This window comes from Camellia sinensis, chromosome 2 (assembly GCF_055761805.1).
Source record: "Camellia sinensis isolate YWXY chromosome 2, ASM5576180v1, whole genome shotgun sequence".
NCBI lineage: Eukaryota > Viridiplantae > Streptophyta > Magnoliopsida > Ericales > Theaceae > Camellia > Camellia sinensis.
The window spans coordinates 94,548,420-94,560,917 of record NC_138962.1 but is presented as its reverse complement, the minus strand read 5'-3'; the positions used below and the strand labels follow the sequence as shown (position 1 = coordinate 94,560,917).

The window sequence follows — 12,498 nt, the reverse complement described above, 5'->3', positions numbered from 1 at the left end:
TCTAATGGGTATTCCACTCAAAACCATTCTATCATATAACGTACCACATATAAACGCAAATTAATTACAACCTCTGTTGTTAGAATCGTGCGATTTGCGATTTGAATTGTACGATTCAATACGGTGCACTTTGAAAACAATATGAACAGGTATGGTGAATTGAATATGGCAAAGAATCGAACCTGAAGCGAACCCTAGAGAGGGCAACAGATTTTTGGTTTGGTTTGTTTTTTTTTTTTTTTTCTTTTCTCCTTGTCATCATTAATGCTCTGAATCATTGCTGGAAAAAAAAAAAAAAGAGACTAAAACATCACAATAATGGGTGGCCCCCACCCATTAGAGCTCCTAAACATTTTTATTTTTTTTATAACATAAACCAAATAGGGCCTATGTGTGACATCACCAACGGTGTGGAGCATATAGGCCACGTGGTGCAGTCGGAGCCACAAAAAATTATGCGTCAAATTTCAAGAAAGTCCAAGACAGCTAAAGGATGGCAAAATATTAAATATGTACGAAAGATGTGGCAATCCATGGAAGGCACTGGGCTCTGCTTTCCCTACATAGAGTCCTTATCAATGACATTCTACACCCATTACTTCGTCATCCCATTAAAGCCTCCTCCTCTTCACTTTCTTTCAAATCGCACCAGAAATCTCTTTTGCGATTCCTCTCTCTCTCTCTTTACGATCTCTGTGTTGCCCTCTCTAGGGTTCGCTTGGATTAGGCAAAGAAGAAATTAGGGTTTGTTCCTTTTGTCCTGATTTGCAATATCTTCTTGTATGTTTATGGGCACATGGTTCTTGTTTGTTGTTTGAATTCTGGGTTTGTTTGTGTTCTGATTGGTTTTGTTTTGATTTGTAGGGTTGATTGATTGATTTATAAACGGCTCAAAGGTTGCGAGATTTATAACCATAATATCTGTAAGTTTAATTGTTTCTACAATCTTTATGTTGTTCTTATTCTTGTTTATTTTGAAGATATATGTTTCAAGTATATGATTGTATATGTTTGATAATGTGTGTTTCTTTCATGAGGATATATGGCCGTCTCTGTTGAGATCCGTAGATTCTCAGTTGTTATTTGATTTATTTTTTTTTTACATATATATATATATATGTATGTATGTGTATATAGCAATGGCTCTGTTGTTATGTAGATATGTATTTCGTGATGGAGCTTGCTTTAATTAATATTGAAAGATTTGTTTGTTTTTTGTTTGTTTATGGGGGAGACTTGTTTTAGGTTGGGTGAAACTTTTGTTTATGTCAAACAAATGAGTGAATTTAATTTTGAGATGGGGAGTTTGGATTTGGATCTTGGCTGGTAATACGCTATAGAGGCTTTTCACTGGTTTAAAGGCAACAGATGTTTTGGTGTTCTTGAAAAAAAGGTTCAATTTTTTTTTTTTCCCCCAAATTGCCTTCAGATGGATTGAATATATGGTTGTCAAATAATCAATGTTTCAGGACGTAAAAATGATTTTTTGTGCATATTCTACTTTTTTGTTTAAATAGTTGTGACCTCAAATGGTATGTGATAAAAGATCAGCCGATAAAATCTCTTACTTGTTATTGCAGAAGAATATTTAATCAGTGTTGTTATTGTTTCTTTTTACACATTCCATTGAGATAATGCAATTTTTTGAATATGTTCTTTTGACTGATCTCTTTTTGTATTTGGTCTTTCTTGATCTTTTGATGGAATGGTTAATGTGTTTATGTTATCAATAAGTCTAGGAACACAACCACCAAACACAGTATGGGACGCATACCTCTCACTTGAGGTGGGTCTCACGTGTAGACCGCACCCCATGTGAGATATATGTGTCTCATTTGGTGTTTGGTGGTTGTGTCCCCCTAATGGAATGAAATTGCTTATTTCTAATTTTCTTAGCTTGTATCATAGAATATGTAATCCCAATTTTTGTTGAACGGTCATTTACATTTACATGAGTTGAATCAAACAAGAGAAAGGGAATGTAAAACTCTAATGGGTATTCCACTCAAAACCATTCTATCATATAACGTACCAAATATAAACGCAAATTAATTACAACCTCTGTTATTAGAATCGTGCGATTTGCGATTTGAATTGTACGATTCAATACGGTGCACTTTGAAAACAATATGAAAAGGTATGGTGAATTGAATATGGCAAAGAATCAAACCTGAAGCGAACCCTAGAGAGGGCAACAGATTTTTGGTTTGGTTTGTTTTTTTTTTTTTTTTTTTTTTTTTTTCTCCTTGTCATTTACATTGAATATGGTCATTTACATTGACCCCGTTTTGCAGTCAGACCTGACTTGCAAGACTCGATTTTTGGCTCATTTTTTTCGCTTTTTTTTTTTTCCTTCCACTTGTTTGGTCAATTTAGGGCCTTACAACTCAGTATATGCCTCCACTTTTGTCTTTTTCTAAGCCTCTTTACTCTCTAACGACAAAACCTTAGACCTTTACTCTCCGTATATACAGTGCTTGCTTAGCTTTTTGTCTTCTCTTACTTTATTCCTATCTTGCGCACTCGGAGAGGAATCTTCTAGCATTAACATACTTTGTTAAAGGAGTATGGAGGTTTGGCTTTGACTCTTTGACCTGTATATGCTCACTGCTCTTTCACAATTGTTTGGTTAGTTTTCTATTATTTGAGTGTACTCTCAGTGCTGAGTTTGCTTTACAGTGTTTGGAGTTTGGGTTTGTTGCTTTGATTTGATTGCTTTTTTTATTAAACATGGTTGATAAAAAAAAAGATATATATATATATATATAAAGTTATATATATATTTATAATATATCTTTAATATCTGAAGATATATATTTATTTTTATGCATTAAAAAACATGTGTTGCAAACATGTTTTTCAATTCACAATTCAAAAACAGACGATTTCAATTCACGATTCGATTCATGATTTGACAACTATGTTTGCAACACATATTAACTGTTCCTCTATATAAACATCAAGAGTATCAAATTCTGAATAAAAAGTGTAAAATTTATGAATTTGAGACTAACCCAGTAGCCAATAGGGTATTTGTCAGAATAAATTAAACAGAAAAACATAAATACAATCCACCTACTTGTTTCGACAAGCTTGGATTTTTTGTTCTTGTTCTTTTTCTTTATGAGTAGTGCTTTTGCTAATCCATCACCTGCTATTATCTTCAAGCTTTTCTACGAGTCCTCTGTTCCCGTCTCTCTTTCTTTGTTTCTCTCTTTTTCGGCTTCTGATTGAGTGATACGATTGAGAATGTCTAGAGAGAGTGACAGAGAGTGAGTAGACGAAATAGAGAGAAGACAAGTTTAAGCCCTAGGACGCCATTTTACTTAGGGGTGCAACTTAAGCGGGCTCAACCCGAGCAACCCGAATCCAACCTGAATTTTTTTAAGGCTTAGACAAGATATTTTCAAATTCAGTACTGGCTTAGGCAAAAATTCAGAAGCCTGAATTAAATTTGGGTGGGCTTGAGTAAAGACGTCAAACAACCTAAGCAACTCGAAACCCACAGCTCGAAACCCGAATTATACATATATAGATATATAAAAATATTAAATATACATAGAAATTATTAGCCATTACATGATATTAAAGTAATTTAGATTATTAAATCATATTGAATATATATTATATATATAAATAACATAAAATCTTACTTTTTTTTATTTTTTATTTTCATTCATAAATTGTAAAGACTACTATAGCGGCATCTTTCTTACATTATATAAATTATTTGTTTTGATGGTATGAATGATTTTCTATTAAAAAAAAATGTAAATAGAGTTAAATTTTAATAATTTAATAATGTAGTTTCCAAAAAAAAAAAATTTGAAATTCATTTACAATTTGGGGCAACTTGAGCAATTCGGGGCAACTTGAGCAATTCGGGTTTAACTCAGGTCGGGCTTGGATAGGCAATCTTAGGTTACAATTCGGGCCTGAGCTGGCCTGGGTAGGTCTCAGTACAACTTAAGTTGGGCTTGGACAACTTCCCAACCCACCCGAACCCGTCCGAGTTGCATCTCTAATTTTAATCAGGTTGGTTAGGTTCGGTGTCAATCAATTGATTGATGAGTCCGCTACAACCCGTATTAATATATAGGTAGTTCTAGTTTTATTCTTGGCCCGATATGGCTTAGATATGGGAAATAACTTCAAAATTATTTTTAAACTAAAATTTAGAGGAAATTTCATTTTCCCCCCAAACTATACTCCTTTAATCAATTTCACATCCGAACTTTTGATATTTTCAATTTATCGTCTCACCTATTTAAATCGTAATCAATTTGCCCCATACTGTCACATTTAAATGGAAAAGGTTTTAAAAAATTATATTTTGTCCCAAAATTTCAAATTATAGTTTCAAATTCTCCTATTCTCTTCTCCTCTCTCACCCAAACCACCCTCTGTCCTCTATCAACCAAACAACAATCACCACACCACCACCATCATCACAAACACAAGTGGATATCAAAATTGTCACCAAACTAATTTTTAGTATTTTTTTTATAAAAAAAAAAAAAAAGATTTTGAATACAAAATATTTTCAAGAAGGATGTTTTTTGACTATCTACATTTCATTATAGATTCAAATGCACATTGATAAAAACTAAAATTAATATCCAAAACTAGGAAAATCGTGCAGTATTAGCTATTCCATTTCAAGGGTTTTACACGCTTGTCACTCCAAAACCAAGTGTTATCCATGGTGGTCGCCACACCCATCTTCGTCTCATTCAAGACATTTTGCGACCAAATTCACATGAACATTGATTTGAACTCAAAGGAGGGTCCTCTTTCGATGTTGTTTAGGCTAAATAGGGAAGAATTGAGAGCCAACCCAATTGTTCTGTCTCACGCTTTGAGTTCTTGTGGGTGTCCAAAGGCTATCGTTTTTGGAATTCAAGTTCATTGCTTGGTAATTAAAACTGGGTTTTTCACCAATGTCTACATTTCATTATAGATTCAAATGCACATTGATAAAAACTGAAATTAATATCCAAAACTAGCAGAATCGTGCAGTATTTGTTGTTCCATTTCAAGGGTTTTACACGCTTGTCACTCCAAAACCAAGTGTTATCCATGGTGGTCGCCAAACCCATCTTCGTCTCATTCAAGACATTTTACGACCAAATTCACATGAACATTGATTTGAACTCAAAGGAGGGTCCTCTTTCGATGTTGTTTAGGCTAAATAGGGAAGAATTGAGAGCCAACCCAATTGTTCTGTCACACAAGGTTCTAAAAAGCGGTTGCGGTCGCCGTAATAGTGGCAGTGACGCGGTTGCGGTTGCGGGGTGTAAAAGCCGTAGCGTAACGGTTGCGGTAATCGGAACCGTGAATTTTTTTATTTTTTGTACAATTTAAAAAAACTTACTGATACGCATATTTTTTTCCCATAATCATATTTATTGGGTTTTAAAATAAATATTGATCAATTTTTGTAAATTTTTAAATATGATCCAATATATTTTATATTTTTAAATCACTATAAACTGAGTTTTTTACATTTTATTTTAATAATTAATGACTTTATATGTCCTAAATCCATATTATGCTTGTGGCAACAAATTTTTTTTTTATTGGACTTAGATATATAAAATTATTTTTTTAATTATTATACTTGTGGAAGCATATGCAACTTTTAATTTGAATAGTTTTAAAAAATAAATTATACATGCTAATGTAATCATATAAAAATTAAAAAATAAATTATAAAGAATTTTTTTTTTGTTTGGGTTTGGATCACTTGAATATTCATTTTCTTTTTGAATAACTAGTAAATAAAAATAAAATAAACTAATCAAAAAAAATTGACATGTATAAAAAATGTATTAATATATAATTATAGGTGTTATGTTTTCTAGATATTTTACAAAAAAAATCAATCACTAAACAATGACAAAAGTACAATAATAAATAATAGCCTATATATATATATATATATATATAAATAAATAATGACCACGCTTATTATTATTATTATTATTATTATTATTATCAAACAATATATATAGATAGACGCACACAAACAAAATGGTTGAGTAATAACAGCTGAATAGAATAGTATAGGTCTTACAGCTTTAATAAATCAATAACATGTTCACCATTTTCTCTCTTTTCTCTCTCTATTTCTTACTCCATCTTCCCTTTTCATATTTCCTCTTCTCTCTCTCTCCCTCTTCCCCCATTTTCAGTTTTTTTTTTTTTTTTTTTTTCGAAAGAAGCAGTTCGGAACCGTTACGTAACGGTGCGTAACAGGCCGTTACGGCCGTTACAGCACCGTTACGACAGCCGCTATGGCCGACACACCTGTGAATCTCAATCACACTGCAAAAACGGCCGTAAAGGGTGGCGGTAACTACCAAAACCGTTACGTAATGGCATTACGTAACGGTTGCGGCCGCTTTTTAAAACCTTCTCACGCTTTGAGTTCTTGTGGGTGTCCAAAGGCTATCGTTTTTGGAATTCAAGTTCATTGCTTGGTAATTAAAATTGGGTTTTTCACCAATGTCTAAATTGGTAGTTCTTTGATTAGTTTTTATTGCAAATGCAACGAGTTAGGCAATGCATATCAAGTGTTCGACGAAATGCCTGTGAAAAATGTTGTTTCATGGACAACAATGATTACTGGGTTTGCACAATAGTGGAAGATTGATGTGTGTTTGGAACTCTACCATTGAATTAGTTTACGCTAACCAGAATTAGTTTACACTAACCAGCCTTTTGAGTGCTTGCACAGGCAATGGGTTTCTTGGACATTGGAGGGATTGCTCATGTATATAAATATATGTATCAATTAAATAGTTTTGAAAATTAATTGAATTGAATTAGTTTGTTTGTGTTTATTAAATCTAAATTAGTGTTCATTATTATGTATGATTATTTGTGAATCAAAGTATATCTTCTTTTTGATGAATTTTCTTAGTTTTTAGGATGGTTGGTGGTGGCGGGGGTGGTACACCGATGTGGCAATGGGGTGGTGGTGATGGTTGTTTGGTTGATAGTGGTTGATAGATGAGAGAGGGTGGTTTGGGTGAAAGAGAAGAAGAGAATGGGTAAATTTTGATCCATAATTTGAAATTTGGGATCAAAATGTAATTTTTTTCAACCTTTTTCGTTTGAAGGTAAGGGGCAAATTGATCACGATTTAAATATGTGAGGGAGTGAATTTACAATATCAAAAATTCAAGTGTGATTGATCAGTGGGGTATAGTTTTTTTTTTTTTTTTGGGGGGGTAAAAAAATAATTTTAAAGCTGTTTCCCATATCTAAGCCTTACTGGGCCAAGAATGAAACCCAAATTACCCATATATTAATATAGGTTGTAGTGGACTCATCAATCAGTTGTTTGATATCGAACCCAACCAACCCGATTAAAATGGCGCCCTAGGGCTTAAACTTGTCTTCTCTCTGTTTTGTCTGCTCGCTCTTTTTCTCTCTCTAGACATTCTCAATCAGAAGCAGAGAGAGATAAAAACAAAGAAAGAGAGATGGGAACAAAGGACTCGCAGAAAGCTTGAAGATAACAGCTGGTGATGGATTAGCAAAAGCACCACTCTTAAAGAAAAAGAAGAACAAGAACAAGAACAAAAAAATCCAAGCTTGCCAAAACAGGTAGGTGGATTGTATTTTTGTTTTTCTGTTTAATTTATTCTGATAAATACCCTATTGGCTAAGGGGGTTTGTCTCAAATTCGTAAATTTTACATTTTTTTATTCAGAATTTGTTTCTCTTTATGTGGAGGAATAATTAATATGGAGGAATAATTAATATGTGTTGCAATTAATTTGCGTTTATATTTGGTAAGCTATATGATAGAATGGGTTGGAGTGGAATACCCATTATAGTTTTACATTCCCTTTCTCTGATTTGATTCAGCTCATGTAAATGTAAATAACCATTCAACAAAAATTGGGATTACATATTCTATGATACAAGCTGAGAAAATTAGAAATAAGCAATTTCATTCCATTAAGGGGATGACACTCATAGATTAATGGTGTCTTTTTGTTTCTCCAGAGCCAAAGTTGTGTCAAGTAATGGAAGTAAAGAAAAGAAATAAATCGCTAGGGCATAAGAGAAGAGAGAGGGAAAAGGGACGCAAAATTGAAGCCACTAAAGTTGATCCATACAATATTGAAGGTGAAGGTATCTTTGATTTATTTATTTTGTGTTGAATGGGGCTACTTATCTTCTTATGTTGCTCAAATAACGTTTATGGGTTTCAGCAGACAAGTCAGATGAAGCAAAGAGAGAAAAGAAAAAAAGAAAATTGTTGAGGAAGAAAAAAAAGAATGACGTGACAAATAAAGCTGAAATTAGCGAAGTTGATGACCTATATAATGAAGTGGAAGGTGGCTTTGATGAACAGAATGGTGCGCATGCAGATAGAGAAAACAAAGAGAGAAAATTGAGGAAAAAGAGAAGAAAAAGTGAGAAGACAATGAAATCTGGGGTTGACAAAGTCGATGAACTCAGTAAGGAAGTTGAAGATGGATCTAAAGAAGATAAAGGTATGAAGTACTAAGGAACTATATGATCATTTGAAAATGAAATTTTTCACAAAAGGGATCTTTCCAAGCTCCTTGTTGAATACCTCATTCCTTTCACTTATTTATTTTGTTTCTCTTTTTTGAACTTCTATTATAGTGTTTTCTCTTTTGGTCTAATCTGCCTGTGACTGTTATCTGTTAGAGCGCAGTATAAGAATGTCAGCATAAGTACTTAACATGTTGGCTGTAAGATGGTATCTTTGAAGTAGAGATTCCTTTGTTTATTTCGTTTCCATTTTCTGTAATGATAATGCTTTTTCTGGTTGGACTGCAGCATTTGAGAAAATTCTACCGATTGTGACTTCTGTCAATTCATCCTCTTGTTGGCGAACTTATCAAAAATAAGAAAACATAACAATTCATCCACTGGTTGAATTAAAATTATGGTCCATTCTCTTTTCTTTGTTTGCAGTCTGTTGGACTATGCATATAATCTAGATCAATGATTGAGGTTCTGAGCACCTTGCATGGTGAACACAAAAGTAGAAGAGTTAGGTTGGTGTGAAGTGCCTTGCCACTCCTTGTGGTGGTGCATCTGAAAAGGAGCACAATGAGGTAAAATTTTGATGGGGTGGAAGTGTCAATTACCCCGCAGGCAGTGCATGTGTCTGTCATGTGACCATTTTCCGCTACCTTTTCTAATGGAACCAGATGGAGGGTTAACATTGTGACAAAAATGATTGACAAAGTGCTTGAAAGATTGTTGTGTGGGATTCTTACATAACTACATGATATAACTTTCTGTTAATTTGATTTTTGCTCTGATTAGAAGGATTTTATTTTTCAAACTCTAGAACTCGACAATAAAATTGATAAATTTCCAAATATTCAATGTTATGTTGTGATTGTAATATTTGACTTTCTTCCTGTAGGCAAGTCAAAAAAGTCTCGTAAGACTAAGAAGAATGACTGCCTGTCATCAAACAAAGATGAGAAATTACTGGAGAAGAGAGCAGAATCTGAACAAAATGAAGTCTATGAGATATCTTCAGGAGATGAGGACTGCTCTAGAGGAATGAAAAGTATGAATTACTATTATTCAAATGCACTTGTTTTTTCACCTGTGAAACTCAAATGTTTTGAACAATCCTTGAATAGCCAAACAAATGTTTTGAACAGCTCTTGATTTATTGGTTCAGTGTATACACAAATCCTATTTCTTCATTTTTTTCGCTAGCAGTACATATATATATTTATGTTTTTCAAGTTCTATTATTATTATTATTATGCTTCAGAATCAATTTTGTCAATAAGATTTAAGGCCTCTTCAAACTCTCCTTGATAAAAATAAAATCTTCTCATAACATGATGCCGGCAAAACTTGCTTTTTCTATTTAAGAGAAAGTGACATGCTTTATAGTCCGTTCTCCTGAATTTCTGTAGTAGTCTTTTTTTTTTTTTGATTGCATGCTAAATGTTTTAACCTTCTTAGTGATAATTTCTTTTTCTTGATGAGAGCTGCTTAACAAGAGTTTCTTGGAATGCAGAGTGGATTACAGAATACCATCAAAGTAGACCAGGGTTAAACATATTGCAACAAAGGATTGATGATTTTATAATTGCTTACGACGAACAAGAGGAGCAGGTATTTTTCCTCTCTCGGGCCTCTCTGTTATGCCTCCACCTGTTATTTTGGTGGAGGCCTATGGTGTTTCGTTGAGCTGCTTTTACATGTGACGAAATTGTGATACATATAATCAATCCTATTTTTTCGTTCATTACTAAAATGAATAAAATCCTATCAAATATATATATATATTTTTCCTTTGAATTACTCATATGTATATACCCTATAAATATAGGTTTTTATATGTACATAAATCAATGTTCTTTGGAGTTCCTGGTTGAGTCCTTGGCTTGTGTACATTGGTAGCATCCCTTGGCTCTTTTAACACAATTGTTTTACTTATAAAAAAAACATAAATAAGTAATAAAATTTTAATGTATGCCAATCATCTCTGAGTAGAGTGTTTTGAGCATATGTTAATGTCAGCATGTATAATGGTGGAAACACATCTTATGTGTTACTGAATTTTGAGTGAAATACTGATATATGCATAAACTGATTTATCACATATAAGCACGTGCTCAACGATTATGGAAATCTGTTTGTCCTATTTCCATCTGTGAATTTTGCAGCTGGGCCTGACTGTTATTTCATTCAATCTATTATGGCACTTGCAGGCAAGAAAAGAAAGCGAAGCCCTTGCTGCTGAAGGTGGATGGACTGTTGTGGTACATCACAAGGGTCGGAAAAAGACAACAGATACTGAAAGTGGAATTACTGTGGGTTCTGTTGCCCATGCTGCTGTTCTGGAAAATATGGCCAAGAAGAAAAGTAAAGATGTTGGGTTAGATTTCTACCGGTTCCAGAAAAGAGAGGCCCAGAGGAATGGTATGTTGATTCTCACAAACAAAATTCTATTCCCTGTTCCTTTTCTGGGAATAATTGTTAGTGCATACGTTGATAATACATTTAAATGGATAATTTAAAAAAAAAATTTAGTTTATTATATTGATATAGTTTAACCGTGCTCTCTAACGTCTGCCTTTCACCTTAAATTTGGCCCTAAGCGTGATACATCAGCCTGCATAACTTGATATGCTACATTCTGTTTCATTCCTCTTATTTCTGTTGACACTTCAAGTACATTTGAGTTCTGGACCTAATTCATATACATCATTCAATTAAAGTAATGGATTTGCCTAATGGAGGCCTGCAAAAGTAACGCATTGTGAAGTCGTAAACTTACATTCTGGCATGTCCTTGCTGTAATCTGATTCTATCTTTTTCAATAGAAAATTGCTAAACATTGAAGTACCTTTTTACTTATTTATTTGTCACTCTGAAACTATCATTGTCAAGTTATTATTGGTGAGTATATAACCCAAGACAAATGCACTGTTATATATCTTTCTTTATTGTTCTTTCCAGCTTTTAATGTATCTTCTTGGCACTTGATTTGCAGAGATTATGACTCTTCAAAGCAAATTCGAGCAGGATAAAAAGCGGATACAGCAATTGAGGGCTAAAAGAAAGTTCCGGCCCTACTGAATGCTGCCGACAATCTACAAAGAAAGATCAATGGCCAAAGCATCTCACCTGTTCTTTCGATTATTAGAATTTTATTTTTGAGGATGGTTCATTACCTTAACAATTAAAAACCTTGCTTTCTTTCCCTTCCTTTTTTTGCTTGTAGGAGTGATGAGAAAAACCAATTGCACAATGATTTAATGTGATACATGTACCGTTTTGAGATCAATTACAAAGATGCTTAAGTTTTTGAATTATTTATACCCGCTCGGTGGTACGACAGTGCTCAGTGATTTACAATGAAGCTACCAAATGCGACAAGTTAGACAGGGATTTGTGGTAGTGATATACAATGATTACGCATGTGGATTCATGAAGCATGATTAATCTGTATTTTTGAACTGAACAGTCCAGCCCACAAAGTGCTTTCTTTTTAATGCATGAGAGCCATAGTGCTGCTGCATTTTGAAATCACTGCGTTGCATTTGGGCAGTATATAGCAGAAATGCGTACCCAAAAAGGGCTACAGTTTTAATGGCTATTAAAAGCAGTGGTGTGTAGCAACCTGCATTCATGTTTCAACTATCTTCCTGTTATATTCATGTTTCTTTCTTCTGGTTGGAAGTAGAACTCTCATTCTCATACAGCCTCTCCAATTCTTCACCAAGTTTTTCATGAGATTCAATTCATTCGTCAAACTTGTACCTGTTTCTCGGGAAAAAAAGAAGGGGGGCAAATTTCACTTTATCCTCTTGTGATTTGGGCCAGGTACAGATTACTCCTCTCATATTCAGAAATTATTACATAACTCTCATGTGGTTTGTGGATTAAAATGCAGTTAGCTTTTCCGTTCAAGATAACACATTGTGAGAGTCACGCACTTGCAAGGAGAGCAACACTATTTTTAAGACC

General features: G+C 33.7%; 1 protein-coding gene across 10 annotated transcripts; it reads left to right on the top strand.

Annotated features, from left to right (window-relative positions):
- The first annotated feature begins 810 nt into the window (after positions 1 to 810).
- Positions 811 to 11,843, top strand: LOC114264633 (uncharacterized). Of its 10 annotated transcripts, none has more exons than XM_082915162.1 (7): positions 811 to 923; positions 8,020 to 8,148; positions 8,229 to 8,513; positions 9,425 to 9,574; positions 10,040 to 10,137; positions 10,737 to 10,947; positions 11,522 to 11,843. In XM_082915162.1, exons 2-7 carry the CDS (start codon positions 8,040 to 8,042, stop codon positions 11,605 to 11,607), a joined length of 939 nt encoding a protein of 312 aa, XP_082771288.1. In that variant the 5' UTR covers positions 811 to 923; positions 8,020 to 8,039; the 3' UTR covers positions 11,608 to 11,843. The 10 variants fall into 10 exon arrangements, with proteins under 10 accessions (XP_082771288.1, XP_082771293.1, XP_082771290.1 ...); XM_082915167.1 differs by having other exon boundaries at positions 812 to 923; positions 8,020 to 8,142; positions 8,232 to 8,513; XM_082915164.1 differs by having other exon boundaries at positions 812 to 923; positions 8,020 to 8,142.
- Positions 11,844 to 12,498: the final 655 nt, after the last annotated feature.